This window comes from Bactrocera dorsalis, chromosome 1 (genome assembly GCF_023373825.1).
Source record: "Bactrocera dorsalis isolate Fly_Bdor chromosome 1, ASM2337382v1, whole genome shotgun sequence".
In the NCBI taxonomy this organism is placed as follows: domain Eukaryota; kingdom Metazoa; phylum Arthropoda; class Insecta; order Diptera; family Tephritidae; genus Bactrocera; species Bactrocera dorsalis.
The window spans coordinates 62429396-62452309 of record NC_064303.1 but is presented as its reverse complement, the minus strand read 5'-3'; the positions used below and the strand labels follow the sequence as shown (position 1 = coordinate 62452309).

General features: G+C 38.8%; 2 protein-coding genes and 1 pseudogene across 12 annotated transcripts in view; 2 read left to right on the top strand and 1 right to left on the bottom strand.

Moving 5' to 3' along the window:
• Positions 1-22914, top strand: part of LOC115066680 (homogentisate 1,2-dioxygenase) — a 312248-nt gene that overhangs the window by 188243 nt on the left and 101091 nt on the right. The gene's annotated exons all lie outside the window — the stretch shown is intronic.
• LOC125775547 (uncharacterized) lies at positions 1581-2505 on the bottom strand (annotated as a pseudogene).
• LOC125780352 (uncharacterized) overlaps positions 11506-22914 on the top strand; it is a 31400-nt gene continuing 19991 nt past the window's right edge. Inside the window, exon 1 of the mRNA XM_049462612.1 lies at positions 11506-21683. Coding sequence (XP_049318569.1) covers positions 15943-17574 — 1632 coding nt within the window. The 5' untranslated portion in view covers positions 11506-15942 and the 3' untranslated portion in view covers positions 17575-21683. The remainder of the gene's footprint in view (positions 21684-22914) is intronic.

Sequence of the window (22914 nt, the reverse complement as noted above, 5' to 3'; positions counted from 1 at the left end):
ATTTGCATACATTTCTTCATTAAATACAAATATTTATTTACTTTACTTTGCCAGGTGACGAAGAAGACGAAGCTATTGAAAGTTTTTTGATCAGCATGAGTTGTTTGCTGAACAACAGAAGAAGCGTTCATTTCGGCTTACCAAAGTGTTCCAGTTGGCAGCGAAATGTGCTAAGGAATCTTGACGAAAGCAGATTCAATCAGATGCTTCGTGTTCGCCCGGAGGAATGCGAACGTATCTTAGAATTAATTAAAAATGACGCTGTTTATAAGACAAGTTCAAGTGCTTCACAACTTCCAATCGAACTGCAACTCAAAATAGTGCTGTATCGGTTGGGATATTCCGGCGATGGACAATCTGTTCGCAAAGTGGCTTCCTTATTTGGTGTGGGTGATGGAGGCACTATTAAAAATGTAACGCAACGAATTTTTAAAGCCATACTGCGATTAAAAAATGAGTTTTTATACTGGCCCAATGAAAGAGAAAGACTGGAAATTGTGTCCGCAACTGGGAAAGAAATGCCAGGGTGTGTGGGTTACATCGATGGTTCCGAAATAAAATTAGCTGAAGCACCAGTTATGCAGCATGAAATTTACTATTCGCGTAAACGTCAATATTCTGTAAAACTACAAGCGATTTGTGACTATAAATTGCGCATAAGACAGGTGACGATTGGTTTCCCAGGCAGTGTACATGACGCGAAAATATTTTCAAATTGTTCACTAGCAAAGCATCCGGAACGATTCTTGTCGACATAACAGTGGGTCGCGGGAGATAGTGCCTATCCACTGAAACCATATTTAATAACGCCCTTCCGACAAAACAGTGTTGAATATAGAAAAGAAGAAAGGGATTTATTCAACGCGTATTTTTCCAAATACCGTGTACGAATTGAGAATTGTTTTGGTCTTTTGAAAGAGAAATTCGGTAGTTTAAAGGAGCTTAAATTTAGAATGCTTTCAACGTCAAATAAGAAGGAATGCAATGACTGGATTATGGTGTGTTGTATTCTTCACAACATGTTAATCAGTTCCGATATAGATAATGAAAACAGCAATGAAGTTTTGATGCCTCAATTCCCTTTATCATCAGAAAATAATATGAGGAATTGTTTGCTTCGTTATATACAAAATCAAAATATTTAATACTTATACACATATGTATATTCATGATTAATTTTGCTTAATTATAATCCAACTATATTTTTCATTTTGGTTCTTTTATTTTGGGTTAGGTACATTTACATCGTAGTCTTCAAAAGGCACTAACTGTTAATATCACAAAAAAACTTATAACATAAAAACTTCATTTAAAATATAAAAAAACACATAATAATAAAAATAAATTCATATCAAAAGTGAACTAAAAATGTAGTACATTGTAAAATTATTTATATTTGAGCCTAAGCTCTTCCATTGCCAACCTCTCCTGCATTTGTAATTTCATTTTTTCAATTTCTAGTTTGTCATTAATTTCTCTTTTTTTTAATTCTATTTCTTTTTCTTTTAACTCTAATTCTTTTTCTTTGATTAACATTTCCCTTTCCCTTGCTGCAACATCCATCTTAAGCTTTTGCTTTCTTATTTCTGCGATCTCGCCATGAACCTGCAAAATATCTGACAAGGCAGTTTTGGAATATATTCCTTTCTGCCTTCGAGTGCATACATTGTCGTTCAACGCAGGACTTTGTATTTCTTCAGCTTCAACTGAACTGCCCGCTTCAACCACACATTCTGCTCCCGATGGACTTGTAGAATCGCTTTCTAACACCAAACTGTCTTCCACTACTGCAGAACAATTTAATCTGCTGCCGAAAATATCATCCAGCTCTTCATAGAAAAAACACATTTTTCTTAAAGTATCTATAGAAAAAAATAATGGTCACAATTAAAAAAAAGAGATTTCCTTAAAAGAATTTACTTTTTATGGTGTCGCCTTCCATACTTCCTGCGCCTGTCGACCCTTCCCACTCCTTTGCTTTATTATAATTAGTGCGCATATTGCGTACTTTTGCGCGCACTGCTTTCCACTCTACCGTCAGCTGCGTGTCTTGGATGAAACGACCATAAAAACTTTGAGCCGTTGGTTTCTTAAAAAAAAAACATATTTGAATTTTTTTAGTTTTTTTTTTAATTAAAATGACAAACCTCGAAACTTCTATTTTCCATCAGGAACTCCACAAGCGCTTTCTCTTCTGCCGCATTCCACTTATGCACCGGGTTGAAACGGCGGCGTTTTGGTTTACACTGCAATAAAATCATTTGCAACCACATAAACATCAAAATATTTTCATATTTCATTTATATTCAATTTAATTTACCTGAATATCGTGGTTTCCTTCCATACTAAAACGAAATTTATTCAATTTTTTTATTTCAAACACTTACGAGTAAACGCCAATAATAAGAATGTAAACAAATACAGCTGATCGAATAGCGAACTCAAGAAACATACCACGCAGTGTTGTATCAGTCATATTTTAATTTTGCATGTGAAACAACAACAGTGTTGTTATGACAGTCATAAAAAAATATGACAATATGACGATATGACACCTTATGACACCTTGTGAATTGCCTAAATAAAGTTTTTATGATATTATATTATGATAGTATCTCATATATGTACATGTATACATAGGTACTATATCATATTTACAAACATATTCATATACATATGAAATTATAATACATATATTCTCAAACATAAGAAATATTTAATAAATAACTCTTAATTGCACATTAACTACAAATATTGTTTTGAAAATAGCATAATTTAATTAGACTGTTATAAATGATGCATATGTTCATAGAAATACGCAAAATAATAATCATATCAATTAATATGATTGCATGTAAACGTATAAAATTATATCCAAAAGGCTAACATACTCGTACGTCTGTAGTAAGAATGTATATTTTTGAGCATAATTTTCATTGAATGCTCAGCTCTGTTCACGCGCTGTTAAAGTTTCTCCTTCTTAGCTAGCTGTGGTGAAACGCACTGATCGCAATTTGTTAGCTTTTGACAGTTTACACTCTTGTCCGTTGTTGGACCTTCTCTATAAATATACGTTATCTGGTCTATGTGTGTCATTTATGATTTGTTTTTGTTGTTCGATGTCGGTTATGTCGTCAACCATGTTATGAGTTAGAATGATAGAGGCATTGGGAAATGTATTGATAATGTCAATTTCCACGTAAAATAATAATTGTTCGTCTATTTTTATAGCGGTTACTACTTTTGGTTTGATTACATTTTTTAATATGTCCAATAGCTCAGTCTTAGTGTTAAAGACTACTGTAATAAAAAATATTTTGTGATGATATTTGGGCGTGGTTCCCATTTGATTGTTTTATGATAATTTGATTTTTAAAGCAATTTAATGGTTGTTTTACACGTTTGATTTTTTGTATAGGGGAGCTTTGTGCTAAATGTGTTATTAATTTGTTGGCGGGAAAGTGCATTGGCAACAACGTTTAGCATCATATTCTTCGATGAAATTTTTCCATCTTTTTAATTTTGTATTGGGTTGTTTTTTCTGATATGGCAAAAATTAAAGATTGATGATCGGTGTATATAGATAGTTAAGTCTGCTATGACATATAAATAATTTCGGAGTTTCTGTAAAGAACACACAATTGCGAGTAACTCTTTCTCATTTGTAGAGTAATTATGTTCGGTTTGACTAAGTGTTCGTGAAATAAATGGTATTGGTTTTTTATTTTGTGATAATACAGCTCCAACTGCAAAGTTACTAGCGTCTGTGGTCAATTCAAAGGGTTTAGTGAAAAAGTGCAGGTCGCACGTACCATAGTAGGTGATGGCTCCCCACACCATTACTCCGCCCACACGACTGTGAAGTCGATCCAAGTGATGTTCTTCCTTCCGAAGATCATGGAAGTAATAATTGTATCCATCGGGTCCTTCTGAATTTCTTTTCATCTGAAAAGACAACATAGTGCCAATCAGACTTCCAGGCCATGTGTTCTCGTGAGAAATTTAGTCGTAATTCCTTTCGTGCATCGTTAAGTGGTGGTTTTTTCTGTAGTTTCAGTCTCTTCAAGTGTGAAGCATTCCTTATAACTCTTTGAATAGTAGATAAACTTGCTTTTACGCCAACATTTGTCCGGATCTTTGCGGTCGACTCGTGAGAGTTGGATGCTTCTCTCAAAATCGCTCTCTTATCAGTATCGGAAAGCACTTTATTATTACCACCTTTTATTATTTCCCGACTTATTACGAAAGAAATTGTATATAACTTTTCGACTCCTGCCGGTTTTTTTCGATATTTCAGTTATTGTAAGCTTTAACTCTTCAAAGGCTTCGATTTTTGTTTTCTCTTCAACCGATAACGCTTTTCCTTTACCCATATTAATGAAAATAGATCACGTGAGCAGTACAAAAAATTTGGTGTCAATAAGTCTTCAACTTCCGAAGATAAATGAAAGACAAATTGCATGTGCTAACCTGATGATGCAAAAATTGCGTCATTTTCCTATTAAAAATAGAAGAAAATAACAAAAATCAAATAAAGGGACATTATTCTCGCAAGTTCTCTTTGCCAGTGATAGTGCATACACAGATGAAACAAATAGAAAACAATAAAGTAGCAGTTAGTTAACAACAACAAAAACAGAAGCAATCATATTCGGCTGATGAAGATGTGCTAACCTGATGACGCAAAGTGTATATAGAGGAAATACTCCAGATCAAGAATATATATACATATAGGTGCCGCTAACTTATGGTTTTTGAGATATTTGCATTTTAAGTTCAAAAAATCAACTATTTGAAATGCGTGTTTCTCCGATTTATAATACTTATATTTTGTATCCGCTAACACTTCACTAATTCGTTTATAATCATTTATTTTGGCTGGGGTTTAGAATAGCATCCCCGGATTTCGGGAATAAAATGGGTATCACTGGAAAGTTTACGTTCTCCAGATCACGAAAATATATATATATATGTATATAGTTGCCGCTGAGGGAAATGTTTAGTATCGCGCCGGTTTAGTATCGCTTATGGAGAAAAACAGGGGAGGGCTACCCCCTCACGCCCCCTTATTGGAAAGAGGAAGGATCGAACTTTTAAATAAACCCTCCCTCGACCGCCTAGAGCCCCTACAGACCTGTAGGGAGCCCTTTGAAAATGACCAAAAATCAGTGTTTTTGCTCATTTTTCCATACAAACTGAAACCAATGCAACCCAGCCAACATTTTTGTATGGACAAGAAATCAAAATAAAGAAAACCAAAATGTTTCAGTGCAATGTATATACATATTTAATTGCATCTATTAATGATACAAAGGGATCCGGGGTGACCGAAGTAACTTTCGTGTAGTACTCCTTTCTGCGTTGGCGGCCTTTGGCCGCGCTCTAAAAAAATAACCCTGGTCGAGCGAATACCCGGGGTGACTGATGTACTTTCGTGTAGTACTCCTTTCTACGTTGGCGGCCTTCGGCCGCGCTTCAAAAAAAATAACCCTGGTCGGTCCAACACCGGGGTGTATCAATTTTTTTTCGCATAGAACGCCTTTTTACGTGGGCGGCCTTCGGCCGCGCTTTAAAAAAATAACCCTGGCCGGTCCAACACCGGCTACGCCATCCACAGTATTTTAGCATTGAACACCTTTCGCGTTCACTTCATACATTTATTGCTAACTGGGTTTAATTTATTCTCTTTTGTTCGTGCTTTCTCGGCAATTCGACAGTTCGAATTAGGCAGTCATTTTGGTTTTTCGCATTATTGAACTCAATGCAGAAAAAGGTGTATTTTATTTAAAGATTTACAAAGAAATTAACAATCAAAAGTAATTAAAAACATTACTAGTGGTTTTTATAATTCATAAGTAATAAATGTGCGTGAAAATGTATCCATAATTGGTTTGGTACAATGCACAATAGGTGAAAATACACTAGCATATATTGAGAAATTTGCAAAAAATAGCATTTTTTAAAGTGAATTTTTGGAAAAATTTGTGAACCAATTTTTATAAAATATGATTTAAAATAAAGTTCGATAATTTAAGCATACATGCGTGTTTAAAATTTTCAATTTGGTTCTGTCGTTTAGGCACAGTAAGCGAAAATTAACCGGCGCGATACTAAACCCAACCCGCCGCTGACTTATAGCTTTAAAGATATTTGCATTTAAAATTGAAAAATTCACAACTTTTACATTAATAATTTGTATATTGTGACTCACTTTTTCACTTATGTTATGCACTTTTCACTTACTAACACTTCACTATAAAGTTTCTGTATATTAATTTTTTTAATATTTGTTGTAAAAAAACTTTATTTTAATTATTTTATTTTAGTTTAATTCTCAGCATTTGCACAATAGAAAAGGGTTGCCGCGGTTTTTTTTTTTGAAGTGCGGCCGAAGGCCGCCAACGCAAAAAGGAGTTTTATTCAAAAAAACCTGACACACCCTGGTGTTGGATCGGCCAGAGTTATTTTTTTTGAAGCGCGGCCGAAGGCCTCCAACGCAAAAAGGAGTTTTGCTCGAAAAAAACCTGACACACCCCGGTGTTGGATCGACCAGAGTTATTTTTTTTTTTGAAGCGCGACCGAAGGCCGCCAACGCAAAAAGGAGTTTTATTCAAAAAAACCTAACACCCTAGTGTTGGATCGGTCAGGTTTATTTTTTTTCCTGCATTTAAGTTTTTTTTAAATATATTTTTATTGTTTTCAATCGTTGGGGATATGGTAACACTTATTATTTGACAACACGGAACACTTATGTATGTTACTGTGCATGTAGTGAAATTTGTGTAAAAAATACATTAGTTTTCCGCATAGAATTCTCTTCTACATTGGCCGCCTTCCACTGTTGCCGCTGACTTATGGCTTTGAGATATTTCTATTTAAAGCTAAAAAATTCAACTATTAAATGCATGTTTCAACAATTTTTTAATGAATTTTACACTTATATTTCTAACTTTTATGTCTACTAACACTGCACTAATTCGTTTCTACCCATTTATTTTATATAAAATAGTTCAAAAATAAGTTTTATTCAATGTTTATCGTTTGTTCAATTATTTTTGTTCTACTTAATGCTGCTATTGCAGGTTCATCTAATGTGATTTTAATTTTTGCGCTTTGATTTTTGGTATTTTACCGTTGCCTCCTTTGAGAAATGTGGTTTAACAATGGTTGCAAAATTTTTTTTGAATTTTCGATAATAGTTTCCGAGACCTAGAAAAGATCTAAGCTCCTTGAGTGAAGTAGGAGTGGGAAAATCTTTTATAGCTTGTATTTTTACGGAGCTACGACGGAGATTTTATTGTATTTAATTATGTGCCCCAAATATTCTACTGAGTCTTTAAAGTCAAACGACTTTTCATGGAAATCTTCATGTTAGCTTGATGAAGTGCATTTATAATAATTCGTATGTGCTCGACATGCTCTTCTGGAGAAGAAGAGTAAATGAGAACATCGTCTATATAAACATACGCAAATTTGCCAATATATAGTCTCAGGATATCATCGATTCACCTTTGAAAAATTGACGGAGCATTTTTCAGTCCAAAAAACATGCCAAATTCATATTTGGCTCCATTTACACTAAAATCTGTTTTCTCTTTGTCAGATTCTTTAATAAGAATCTGGTGGAATCCAGATTCCAAATCAAAAGTTGTAAATATTTTTGCATTACCAAGATTTTGTATAGTCACAGCTACATCAGGTATGGGGTATATATCTGTAAAAGTTTGAGAGTTTAGCTTTTGAAAGTCTACAACCATTCTGCGTTTAGGTTTCCCTTGTTCGTCAGTACCTTTTTTAGCAACTGTCCAAATGGGTGAATTGTACGGACTTGGTTGGATTATTTTACTTTCTAAAAGTTTAATTATTTCTTTGTTAATAAAATCATTATCAGATATAGGGTACGGATACTGTTTTGTCCAGAAGCATATCAAATTCTTCTAATGCATCAGTTTCAAAAAATGTAAGGAAATTATCTAACACTGATATTATTTTTTTGATTTTGATATTGAAAAACCATGAAGAGTTTTTACTTTTTTTCCCTACAGAGAAAAACAAAGCCTGTCTTATATTCATAATCGGCACTTTGTTTTGTAGCAGGTGATCGTAATTCATCGCCGTCTTGTTGTGGTGTGAGAGAGCCTAGTTGGTATACTCGTTGTATCCTCTCTGGTGCGTTGTAGTTGCGTGATGAAGGATTTTGGTGCCTATTCTGTGTATCTCTTCGAATTGGGTTATTTGGAGGTAATCCTTGCATTTGACGATTATAGTTGTTTTGTAAAGGTGCAGCGTTGAAGTTGGTGGGTCTTCTGTATTGCTGTGAGGAAAAAAGCGTGGAAAAGCGAGGAAAAAAGCGTGGCATGCTCGATATATGAAAAATATGTCACAAAGCACCCCACGCTGTTCTCACAATAATGCAATCCTTCATTATTATTGTTAGTTTATACAAAGAATTATTTTTCACTTTTTAGTTTGATATGCTTTAAAAGCGTGTTTTTTAGTTTTTTTAAACTATATATATTTTTAATTTTTTAGTTTTATGTGAGAAACCTCAAAATTTGTTAAAATATGAACTATGACATGAAGTATTGGTTAAGTAAATCGATACTTTGGCAGCATTTAATATCTATTCGTAACATTTCATTGACTAAGTGCTACATAAGCTTGTTCAGCTGCAAACAGTCGAGAGACCAGGGCCCTATTCCACAAAACAACTTATCAACTTTTCACTTTGTTACTTTGCAAATTTTTCGTCAATTTGCAAAGCTTTCTGTTCCACAGAACTATCAAATTTTGATAAACGATAAGTTGAAATTGATAAGTGTAATTTGCAAAGTCTTTTGCAATTTTTATGGTCTCTGTGTAATTTCTGTTCCTCGTACGTTCTCTTGTGCAAAGTGCAAAGCTTATATTGAAAAGTGTAATTCGCAAAGACTTTGCATATAATTATGCTGTTCCGTTCCACAAAAACTGTAAACTCTATTTTTGCAAAGCAAAATTGATAAGTTTTGTCAAAAATTTGCAGGTAAATGATCGCTTTGCAAATTCGTTATTATCATAACTAGTCAAGCTTTCAAAAATGTTAAGACATGAGTTTTTGTTCGACAATAGTAAAGACGCGGTTAAAGCTAGAAATTATAGAGACCGAATTAATTTTCGGGACTACAAAATTTCAATTTTAAAGAGTGCTTCCGTTTAAATCAAATCCAGGTAGATTTTCTTTTAAATAATGTTGGACAAAAATAGAGCACAATATACAGCGCAGTCATACTTTGTCGGCTGAAAATCAACTGCTACTGTGCCTGCATTGGCTCGGAATGGTTGCCAGTACCATGGAGTTGCAGCTTTGCATGGTGTTGCAAAATCCACAGTTTGCAGAACCATCCATAGAGTTGTCGACATTATAATAGACGTTTTATTTCAAAAAACAGTGCGATGGCCCGATGATGTCAGTGGTATTGCTGAAAAGTTTTTTCTGATGGGTGGATTCCCTTCTGTGTGTGGTTGCGTTGATGGCACAATCATTAAAATTGATGCGCCCCATTACACGAGGAAGGATATGTTGACCGGCATGGAAACCACTCATTAACTGTGATGATGATATGTGGCTAGACTACACATTTTACAGTGTAAATGCAAGTTGGCCGGGCAGCGTTCATGACTCAAGGGTGCTACGGAATTCGGCTGTAAGTCGAAGATTTGACAATGGATGGAGACCATTTCCGGATGCTGTTGGTTTTGGGTGATAGTGGTTATGGATTGAAAAACTGGTTGATACCACCATTACGCCGAAATCCCAATAATCCTGTGAAGAAGTTTTCAATCGTTGCCACAAAAAAAACACTCCGCATAATTGAAAATAGTTTTTGGCATTCTTAAAGAAAGATTCCAGTGTCTAAAAATTATTTGCGACTGAGGCCTTAGTTTGCAGGAAAGACAGTCATAGTTTGTGCCATCTTACACAATATTGCCCTGTAGCATCGGAAGGAGTAGTGAAAATATGGCAACCCACTGAAAACACTGACAATGAAAGCGAGAGGAATTGGATGAAAATGCTGAAGAATAAAGTGATGCCCTTAATAATATAGATCAAGAGAGTGGAATGGGAAAGGGTTACTTCCCTGCTACAATACTTTACCTAATGCCAACTATTATAGTATTGTTTTAAAATAAAAGTGGTGTTTTGGCCATGACTTTTTTCCACTGCAAAAGCGTTGTATCTTATTGGGTTTGAGATTAAGGTCTCAGGGAATAAATAAAAAAGGAAGTATTTTTGTATTTATTTACATCATTTTATTAATTTCAGAGCTTTTTTGTTTTTATCACAAATTATTTCAAAATAAAATGTTTAGAAATCAAATATACACAAATGAAAAATTGGCCTTCGGTAATCAAACCCCTCCTCAAATAACAGACGCGATACATTTTCTGTTTCTGCCGTTGCAATTCCCTGTGTGATAGCAGAGGGTGGAAGTAGGAGCTCCCTCTCCAGTTTTAGGCATTGAAGTTTCCGGTAGTAAACCTCAACCTCAAGGAGCTCCATCCGGCATTTTTTTCTCTCTATCCAAAGTTTCACTTGGAAACTTGGTAGAGCGCTTCCTCTTTCTTGGGTTTAGAGGTGGATTGGCAATTGTTTCTTCTGAAATAGATATTCTGGAATCATTCTCAGCTGACGGTAGATTTTCTGAGTTGCCATAACTTTCTGGCAAATTCAAAACCATCTACCACAGCTGAGTCTGATTCCAGAATATCGAGTATGGCCAAGTCAGCTTCATCCATTACCTTCTCCTTCCCACCTCCGGATCCAGTATTTCGGGCGTTATCCCTTTTACTCTGCAAATTAATAAAATTAAATTCGCAAAAATACAAAAAGTTTCTCGTCAAAAACCGGAAGCTCGATTTTGATTTTAAAGCCATGGTTTCTTGGGCAAAATTTCTTAGAACTCATCGTAGCTTACGATTTTGATAACCGCTTCGTCGAAAAAAAATAGTATCTAGTACACATAGCAATTAGTAATATTTTGGTTAAACCGGTTGTAATCAGCAAGAGTTGTTGTACAGTGTACTCAACTGTTAACTCACAACAACAATGTCTATGATGACGTTTTGTTTTGTTGTTGTCAACAACATGCTTGTTAGTTATTAGCAATGCACAATAAAATAATTCCAACAACAACAAATGATGCAAATATAATTATTTGATATGTGTAGGCATAAAATTGTTGTACTTACCATTGTCCGGCTCTTCCAGAGCCCAAACAAACTGTCCCTTGCATAGGTCCATGTTTTTTGTGCTGACGCCAGTTGTAGGGATTGGGCTTTTTATAACACATCCTCCCATGCTGCCTGTTTATCTAATTTGTTAACCTTCACAAAGAAATGTATACTTAAATATGCTTGAAATTTACAATTATTTATTTAAAAAATACTTACTCTGTTGTTTTTAAAACTAGCAAATAAAATGCTTTTTTTTTCTTTTATCACATTTAAAACAGCAAGTTTTTTTTTAATTTGTATTTTGCAGCTCATTTTAACAACACATATAAAGCAATGCGAAGTGAAAAGTGATGAGACAGAAATGCAAAGTTGATAAAACGCTTTGTGGAACACTTTGCACACTCACTTTGCAAGAGAGTGCAAAGACTTTGCCAATAAAGCGCAAAGACTTTGCACTGAGCGGAAAGAGCGTAAGTCTTTGCCAAAATATGCTCAATGCAAAGTGAGATTCGCAAAGAATATTGTGGAACAGAAACGCTTTTCACTTTGCAGTACAATATCAATTGATAAGTGCAAAGTGAAAAGTTGTTTTGTGGAATAGGGCCCAGATAAATTACTGCATGTTCTACTGTACAACCTTGCATCTTATAAACGGTCGACGCTCAAATCAGTATGCTATTTAAATGTCACTAAAACTAGTTTTATATAGATATTGCATATTTTTGGTGAGCTGCTTAAACTTACTGTCGCCTTCCTACAGTGTCTCTCAAATATTCTACGTTTCAGTACTACTTAAAAAAGTTACAAACATACATACATACATACATACATACAAGTGAAGCTAATAAAAGCGTATTAAAAATAAGAAAAAGGGTAAACAGGACGGCGCTCTAATAGTGTTTAGGATTATTTACGTTAGTTTTAAGTTTATTTTCTAATAATGTTAAGTCTGATCTGGCAATACTGTTTTATCTAAGCTTTCTATTTCTCATCTCTCTTTTATCATACATTTCTGTTTGTTATTATCTTTGTTTGTTAATATTTCGAAGTTACGGTATTTGAAATTCCTTTGAATACCGGAGGACATGTATGTAAGAATCTCTTCTCTGATTGTAACTTAGTGCAGATGGTACTCATCTTAATAAAGCGTTGAGAACTCTACCCGCTGGTAAAATTAATTATTTAACATTTTGGTGCCTCCTGTGAGGAGAAATATTTTTAAATTTTTTGTAATTGTTTGTTATTGCGATTGTGTGGTTTCATGGCGGAACTTCATTGGCGATCATCGGCGGTGAAAGCAATAAAGCGCATACATGCACGTGTCTCGGATGGTGCCATGGAAAGCCGTGATGTATTTCATCTCCAACAAGAGCTTAAATCGCTTGAATCGTATTTTGAGCGTTTCATGGAGAACCATAATCGTTTGGTTGGAGGAGCTACGTCCACCGAGATGGGGCCACATGATGCACTTTTGAAATAAGTAGAGGAGCTGTATACTGCGGCATGTAGCAGACTTAATCGTCTCATCGCATCGTCAAGGGTTGAGTCTAATGTCGCTGACGGAACGCGGAATTGCCCTACGACATCTCTGGATGGGCATTTAGTTGACCTCAAATTGGACCCGTGGTACACAATTCTACATATCCAGAAGCGTTTAAGTTGGGAAAACTTCGGCAGGCGGTAAATGCGGCTACTGTTCCTTTAGTTGGTGGAATATATTCAGGTGGCTATCAGGAGGTTTGGAAGGCTCTCAAGGACCGCTATGACAACAAAAAGCAGCTAGCGGAAATACACGTATCCCATTTTCTTAACCTCAAAACAACTACCCACGAGTCATCGCAGTCGTTACTGGGTATTGTGGATACGGTCCATGAGTCGCTGCGTGCATTGCGTGTTATGGACATCCCTATAGATCAGTGGGACGCATTGGCAGTACCAATCGTGGTGGCTAAGCTTCCAGCGGTAACTAAGCGCGACTGGTGTATGAGGTGCTCAACTACAGAAATACCCCAGCTAGAAGATTTATTGAAGTTTCTGGAAAGACGTGCTCATAGCCTAGCTCCTGAACCATCGGTCTCACTAACGGCTTGCCGTCAGCAACGACCACTAAGGGCGCATGTAGCTACCACGGATGCCGCTCTGTGTGCTCATTGCGGGTTAGCGCATCGGCTTGCCAAGTGTCCAGCAATATTGGCTCTTAGTATGGAGCAACGATTTGAAGCTCTTAAGAGATTGAAATTGTGTTACAACTGTTTACGTTCGAGTCATTCCTATCGTCAGTGTTCGTCTGGTAATTGTCGAAATTGTGGACGCAAGCAGAACACAATCCTATGTCGAGACAAGGTCAACAACACGTCAACGTTTTCTTCTACAACTACGTCAGCCGTATGCAATGAGGTACCTGCGGAGGTGCCGACAGCCACAATAGCATGACTACCCGCACCAGCAAAGCCTCTCGCTGCCAATCCAAAGCCGATAACTCTTTTAGCAACAGCGCGTGCATATGCCTTTGGAAAAGCATCGGTGCAGCGAGTGGCACGTGTTCTGTGTGATCCCGGATCACAGGTTAGCTTTATAACGGATCGTCTAGCAAACTGTTTGCAGCTATATCGACGAAAATGTGACTTGATGGTAGAAGGTGTAGGTGCGACCATCAATACTCGAGTGAAAGGCAGCGTTACGTTCACTCTGAGATCAACAACATCTAATTTTGAAATGCGAATTGACGCCTTGGTTTTAGCGTCCATTACTTCACCGACTCCAGCAGTGAAGATTGACATGAACCAATGGCCATACTTGAGAGGCATAGATTTGGCGGACAACCAGTTTGGTACGCCTGGAATTATCGACGTTCTAATTGGCCCGGACGTGTAGGGGCGTCTCATAGAGGGTGAAGTCATCGGTGGAAGACCAGACGAACCTTTTGCCCAGCGTACCCGCTTCGGATGGGTGGTGTTTGGTCCAGCAGCAGTGACCCTTCCTGCAAAGGAATCATTGCTCACACTCACCACTTCGCTAGACAGGGAGGACCACCGGTTGGAGGAACTGGTGTCAAAGTTCTGGCAAATGAAAGAAATAGCGGTGGTAGACAATCTGCCAGAAAACGAGTGTGAGCAGATTTTCGATACCACCCCAGACGGCCGTTATATGGTACAGTTACCCTTACGGCGAAAGGCAACGGAACTGGGTGACTCGTACACACTGGCATTACAGCAATTTCATAGACTAGAGCGTCGTATGGTTGCGGATCCAGTCCTTAGAGAAAACTATATTTCATTTACGAGGGAGTATGCAGCACTAGGTCACATGGAGACAGTACAACCACCTTACAATCACACCAATTGCTACTACATTCCACAACATGCGGTTACAGCTAAGTTCCGCGTAGTGTTCAACGCATCGGCACCTACCAGCACTGGAATCTCACTGAACGATGTCCAACTGGTAGGTCCAATGCTTCAGGATTCGTTGAGTAGTATTCTTTTACGTTTCCGACGCTATCGAGTGGCAATAACAGCAGATATAGAGAAGATGTTCCGGCAAGTGCTGGTTGCACCTGAACATCGCGACTATCAGCGAATTATATGGCGTGAGTCTTCTGCAGACGATATCCGAGTATATCGCCTGAAGACTATCACATATGGTATGGCATGCAGTCCTTACAATGCAGTACGAACTTTACAACAATGTGCTCGTGACAATTTCGCTGTGGTTCCTGACATACAACAGGCGGCTCGCGCTCGAACTGCGATATTAACTTAGTTTTATGTTGACGACTTCTTGACAAGTTGTGAAAGCGTTATCGATGCAGTGGAGCTAGCTAAAAATGTGGACGCCATTTTATCTGCGGGAAAGTTCACCCTAAGAAAATGGAACTCGAACGATAGTCAGGTGATGATGCGTTTATCTAATGAGCAGTCTCTTTCAAGTTATATCTTCCATCCTGGTGAGGCTTCCGTTTTGGGTTTAAGATGGGACGCACTGTCGGATCAGTTATTCTTTCGCGTCGATCTACGTCAAAGAGGAGAGATACCCACAAAGCGCCGTGTACTCAGCGAGGTGGCACGACTCTTTGATCCTACTGGATTGTTGGCGCCAGTTATCGTAACTGGGAAGATATTCATTCAGAGACTGTGGTCTACCGGTCTATCTTGGGACTCACCATTACCTGACGATCTTTGCCGTGGATGGCTGAAGTATCGGTCACAACTTCCAGAGCTTAATCAAATACGAATCGAGCGGTGGATGGGCGTGATTCCACACGTTGAAACATCATTTCACGGGTTTTGCGATGCTAGCTCACACGCGTATGCAGCGGTGATTTATGCGAAGACATTGCACACAGACGGTTCTGTACGTTTCACTCTTCTGACGGCACGTACCAGGGTAGCACCACTTAAAGCTACTACCATCCCACGCCTAGAACTTGCGGCAGCGCTACTTCTTACTGAAACATTCCAGAATGTACGGGTTTCTTTGGGACTAGTTGACGTTCCCTACTATCTATGGTCGGACTCTGCTATCGTATTATGTTGGTTGAGGAAGGATCCAACAACATTAAAACCATTCATATCAAATTGTGTTCGTAGAATACAGGAGCTGACATCCCCCACGTGATGGCATCACATTCGTTCTGCTCATAACCCAGCTGATTGTGCCAGTAGAGGCATCACCCCTGGAGAGCTACTAGCACATCCACTCTGGTGGCATGGACCTAAAGAAGCAGAGATGATCTATTTGGACAGCAGTGACGTTCCTCTCAGCGAGGATGAGTCAGATATATTACTCACCGAAAACCGAAATACGTACAAGTTGATTACACTCGTGTCACATCCGTTATATACTCGTCGTCCGAATGGGCACGCTATTCTGTTAACTGAACGGTTCAGTGATATCACTCCATTGTTTGGAACGATGGCCATTATGCTACGTTGGTTAAGAAACCGTCGACACCTTCGCCAACCGGTTATCAGTGCTCAGGAACTAGACGTCGCACTATACACTATAATCCGTTTGGAGCAAGAGGAACATTTTGCAGATGAAATCCGTCAATTGAAGTCTCGTTCAGGTTTGGCATCTTCCAGTCGAATCATGCCTTTAAATCCCTTTATAGATAAGAACCGAATCCTACGTGTTGGAGGACGCATTCACAAGGCCGAACTAGGACATGATCAACGATTCCCTATTATTTTGCCGAAATCGACGCCGTTGGTTAAGCTTTTACTACATCAGGCACATGAATCTACACTGTATGGAGGAACACAACTCATGCTGCACACTCTTCGTCGCCGCTTCTGGATTCTGAGTTCCAGGCAAGCAGTCAAGGGTTTCATCCATAACTGTGTAGTGTGTCGGCGTCATAGAGGGGAAGTCCTGAAGCAGCAAATGGCTTCCTTACCCGGGCAGAGGATTAGAGCCACTAGGCCGTTCATCTCATCTGGTGTCGATTACTGTGGGCCCTTCACACTACGAAACGGAACGAAACGCTCTCGAACGCTTATCAAAACGTATCTCGCAATTTTCATTTGTATGGTCACCAAGGCTGTACACATTGAGGTGGTTGATGATCTATCGGTACAAGCCTTTTTAGATGCCTTCACTCGTTTCATCAGCCGACGCGGTCCCTGTCGAGATCTATATAGTGATAACGGTACAGCGTTCGTTGGTGCCAACCGACTCTTGAAGGAAGACCTTGCAGCATGGCAAGGTGAGAATACCCAGCGATCGTTAGCGAATTCGGGCACGCATTGGCATTTCATTACACCCAGTGCGCCGCATCAAGGAGGCCTCTGGGAGGCGGCAGTGAAATCCGCTAAGCACCATTTGGTACGCTGCGTAGGTACGCAGGTCATGTGGTACAGTCAACTGCAGACGTTGGCTGTAAGAATAGAAGCCTGTCTAAACTCCCGTCCTATTACACCACTTTACGACGATCCTGAGGAGAAACTTGCGTTGACGCCTGCTGATTTTCTGATTGGGTCTCCACTACTGGCGGTTCCCGAACAAGATATCAAACAAATCCCTAGCAATCGACTGAAGCAATGGCAATGGATACGTCAAATACAACAAGGATTTTGGAAGCGATGGAGTGAGGAGTATCTAACCATTCTGCAGAGACGAAACAAATGGTTTCGGCGTACGAGCAATATAAGGGTGGATGATATCGTCCTCGTCAAACAAGAGAACCTGCCTCCAACCCACTGGTGTCTGGGTCGAGTGACAACAGTACATCCCGGAGCTGATGGAGTGGTCCGCAATGTCACGTTAAAAACCGCTAGAGGATACATAAAACGAGCCGTCCAGAAACTATGTCTGTTGCTTGAGAAGGAGGATTTCGAGTCGACCGGGCAGGATATTTAGGATTATTTACGTTAGTTTTAAGTTTATTTTCTAATAATGTTAAGTCTGATCTGGCAATACTGTTTTATCTAAGCTTTCTATTTCTCATCTCTCTTTTATCATATATTTCTGTTTGTTATTATCTCTGTTTGTTAATATTTCGAAGTTACGGTATTTGAAATTCCTTTGAACTCCTATAAATACCGGAGGACATGTATGTAAGAATCTCTTTTCTGATTGTAACTTAGTGCAGATGGTACTCATCTTAATAAAGCGTTGAGAACTCTACCCGCTGGTAAAATTAATTATTTAACAAATAGTATAATGCAAAAACAGCTAAGCAGTTGAACAAGTGAAAAAAAGGAAACAATAAAATACATAGGCGATGAACACGCTACGTATTCTTAAAATGAAAGGGTACATAATACAGACGGTGTAAAAACTGAAGCCTCTTGAACTGCCTTTTTGTTAAGTGATAAGACCCGTTTCTGACTCAGTGGTTATTTAAACAAAAAAATTGCCGCATTTGCAACCTGAAGAGATTTAATAGCTGCCATCCAGAAAAAACAATGGTATGGTGTGGTTTTTGTGGATCTGGAGATAGTTGACACTAGAATACGCCGTCAAATTCGTAGATAGCATGCCTCGGAGATGCCAGGCAATTATCGACGCCGGTGGTGACTGGGCATATTATTGACCAAATTGCATCATTGTTTGTAATGTGTATATATAAATATGAAAGTTTCATAAAATGTTTTTTTTTTATATGTAAATTAACTCGACCACGCTCTTACTTTGTAATGTGTATATATAAATATGAAAGATTCATAAAATGTTTTTTTTTTTTATAAATTAACTCGGCCACGCTCTTACTTTGTAATGTGTATATATAAATATGAAAGTTTCATAAAATGTTTTTTTTTTTTTTATAAATTAACTCGACCACGCTCTTACTTGACAGACTGTACCCTTCAAAATTCTTCTGCCAGTTTATTTAGAAATTTTACTTAAGCTAGGTTTTACTATTCCGGAGCGTAAATGTATAACTGGCACGCACTGATGCAATCGTATTTCCGATAATTTGGCAAATTTGGCATAAGCATTCGTGATAAGTTCATTTTTCGTTGAAGTGAATTGACAAAAGGCAGGTGGAATTGATATCAAACCACTCGAACCGAAATTTGCCTATTTCCAATTCTTATCGAATATGATGTAAAATGTCTTCGGCAACGTAATTTTGTTCGTATTCCAAAATTGACGCGGATTTGAAGGCTGATATGTCGAAATGACCATCGCGAAAAGTGTGCGAACTTCAGTGGCATGCGAAATATCATCATCATGTTCCAGCAATTGTAATTGCTTGCATGCTTCTCAAAAAGTTACACACACTCTACCATTCACAGTACGCAATGACTCAAATGAAATTGAACCACGAACACTTATCAATAGCAACCGAAGGTATTAGCAATCGTCGTTTTTCGGGTGGATTATGTAAATTCGTCCTAAGGAATTAGTTGAGAACACACCTGGATATCAATCTACTGGTTGGCCTTACTTTCTGCGCAGCTATTTCTTCGACGATGCATTCCATGTATAATATCAAGGCATTTCCGAATAGAGCAATGTTCTCGCAAACGAAATACTGACGCAAGTTGAGAAAGAACTCGTCAATGTCAATGTTGTTGGAAGTGTTTCCGCTGGATGGACTGTATTCTCTGGGTTGAAAAATACTCTTCAGCCATTCTCCAAATGAACTGCGAGACGCACAATAGTCGAAAAACGTTCATGAATTGAAAAAGTAAATACCCTACAAAGCACTTTATTGCAATCCACGTATCGACCGTATCGTTCAAGACCAATAACCGCCATATTGGTTCCTTTGGTGACGTACTTACAAACGTATTTTATAGATTACACCAAACTGCAATACTAAACATTGATATGAGTTTTGAATGTGAATTAGATAACAGTGGAGAATACAGTACGATCCATATGTAGTCAACTTCGATATTCACTACTCTAAGTTGTATGGTCGTCTGATGAGCTACGACGATAGAGTGGATATCCATCATTTCCAGTTTGCGATTCCGAAAGAAAAGCAAGAGTATAGTGTTTCGTGCATTTATTGTTAGACATACAAACCGAAGTGGGATTGTATTGTTCATGAACCATACTGGTTTTCATCACTTCGTTTAATACGGGATCTTTCTCTGCATCAGGAATTTCCGCAGAAATGACTTCATCAATTTGATCTGGTGGAACCACTATCCACCATCCAAAGAAGAACATCGTAACTGTTTTTTGAAAAGTCGTGCTGTGCCAACGTGACGATCGCTTGCTGATTGACCCCGATCCATAATTCCACACGTATGCCATCGCATCCTGGGAGTACTCGTTCATGTGCCTTGGCGTTGATGGCAAAAAGAACACCGACCGATATAAGCGGGATCTCTTCGTGGTTTCGTAACAAATTTCAATCTGTTATTGAACCACCAATTGGAAGAAGGGAATAATTACGAAAAGTTCGAACTGAGATAATTAGAAAAAACTGATTTAGTCTCAACGTATGGATCAAATACCCATGATATGTTAAAATGTAATGTAGTTAACATTGTTGTAAAGAAAAACAAAAGTTAGGGTAGTTTGAAATTCTTGGAATTATTCCCTTTTTCCAATTTATGAAAATAAAGACACAAATATTAAAGAATATTAGCATTTATTATATTAATAACATAGAAAATATATTGTATTAATCCTCATCTATATCAGCACCATCCAATGTGTTGTGGGCCAAGACAAAATCAAATCATAAAACGTCTTATACTCTTCAGGAATATATGGTATTATTTTTCGCACATCTTTCATCTGTTTTTCGTTTATGGGTAGTTTTGACCGGTATGCTTTTTCGTATTTTAGGAGTAGTTCTTGATTTTCGGAGCAAAAAAGATGTCTTTACAAATCCGTTAATGAATTTGGAACAGGTTAAGTAACCTTTATTACCACTTTTATACTCAAAATTTTCATATTTTGATATTTTAAAAGTTGTACTTTTATCTATTGACTTGCAGGTTTTCTTATAGAACCGCTGCCATGTTGTTTTAAAATTCAATATGTTCTCTTTATTAATGGCTTCAACCAAAAATACCTTACTTTTAGCTTTCGAAATCAAGTTGTTGTACTGAGCTGGGACGTATATTCTATCTTTTCTTCTAATAAGTCTCTTGGCTGTTCCAAAATTACGATCACATTGCAAAAAGAAATGTCCTCGCCCGGAAAGTATTGATTGCTTTCTAATCAGAATAAAGCCCAATTTTTGCGTCGGTGATAAAAAGATAGCTCCATCACTTCCCACTGGAGTCCAATCGACAGTCATTCTAGTGGACTGCACATGATGAACCGATTCTCAGGCGTGGAAAGACGAAAAAGTCGGCTGGAAAGGTTATGACATCAGTATTTTGGGATGCACGTGATACTTCTTCTTTCTTTTTAATTGGCGTAGACACCGCTTATGCGATTATAGCCGAGTTAACAACCGCGCGCCAGTCGTTTCTTCTTTTCGCAACGTGGCGCCAATTGGATATTCCAAGCGAGGCCAGGTCCTTCTCCACTTGGTCCTTCCAACGGAGTGGAGGTCTTCCTCTTCCTCTGCTTCCCGCGGCGGGTACTGCGTCGAATACTTTCAGAGCTGGAGTGTTTTCGTCCATCCGGACAACATGACCTAGCCAGCGTAGCCTCTGTCTTTTAATTCGATGAACTATGTCAATGTCATCGTATATCTCGTACAGCTCATCGTTCCATCGAATGCGATATTCGCCGTGGCGCAAAGGACCATAAATCTTTCACAGAACTTTTCTCTCGAAAACTCGCAACGTCGGCTCATCTGTTGTTGAGATCGTCCAGGCTTCTGCACCATATAGCAGGACGGGAATTATGAGTGACTTATAGAGTTTGGTTTTTGTTTGTCGGGAGAGGACTTTGCTTCGCAATTGCCTACTTAGTCCGAAGTAGCACCTGTTGGCAAGAGTTATCCTGCGTTGGATTTCTAGGCTGACATTGTTGGTGGTGTTTACGCTGGTTCCAAGATAGACGAAATTATCTACAACTTCAAAGTTATGACTGTCAACAGTGACGTGAGTGCCAAGTCGCGAGTGCGACGACTGTTTGTTTGATGACAGGAGATATTTCGTCTTGCCCTCGTTCACTGCCAGACCCATTTCTTTTGCTTCCTTGTCCAGTCTGAAGAAAGCAGAACTAACGGCCCGGGTGTTGAGGCCGATGATATCAATATCATCCGCATACGCCAGCAGTTGTACACTCTTATAGAAGATGGTACCTTCTCTGTTGAGTTCTGCAGCTCGAACTATTTTCTCCAGAAGCAGGTTGAAAAAGTCGCACGATAGGGAATCGCCTTGCTTGAAACCTCGTTTGGTATCGAACGGCTCGGAGAGGACCTTCCCGATCCTGACGGAGCTTTTCGTGTTGCTCAACGTCAGTTTACACAGCCGTATTAGTTTTGCGGGGATACCAAACTCAGACATCGCGGCATAAAGGCAGCTCCTTTTCGTGCTGTCGAAAGCAGCTTTGAAATCGACGAATAGGTGGTGAGTCTCGATTCTCCTTTCACGGGTCTTTTCCAAGATTTGGCGCATGGTGAATATCTGGTCGGTTGTTGATTTACCAGGTCTGAAGCCACACTGATAAGGTCCAATCAGTTTGTTGACGGTGGGCTTTAATCTCTCACACGATACGCTCGACAGAACCTTATATGCGATGTTGAGGAGGCTTATCCCACGGTAGTTGGCGCAGATTGTGGGGTCTCCTTTTTTATGGTGGCTAGATCACCTTGGGGGTTCTACAGGAGTATGCTCCGGTCTTGAAACCTTCTGTAAGCCGCCGCATTTTTTCGTAGAATTTTCGAGCATTACCCCTGTCGGCCAGCTTGTCAAGCTGCTCGTACTCACGCATTTCGGCCTCTTTCTTCTTCTGTCTGCAAATGCGTCTCGCTTCCCTCTTCAACTCTCGGTATCTATCCCATCCCGCACGGGTTGTGGTCGATCGTAACGTTGCGAGGTAGGCAGCCTGTTTTCTCTCCGCTGCGACACGGCACTCCTCGTCGTACCAGCTGTTCTTTTGCACTTTCCGAAAACCAATGGTTTCGGTTGCAGCTGTACGTAAGGAGTTTGAAATGCCGTCCCACAGTTCCCTTATACCGAGTTGTTGACGAGTGCTCTCAGAGAGCAGGAGTGCAAGCCGAGTGGAAAATCTTTCGGCTGTCTGTTGTGATTGCAGCTTCTCGACGTCGAACCTTCCTTGTGTTTGTTGGCGTGCGTTTTTTGCTGCACAGAGGCGGGTGCGAATCTT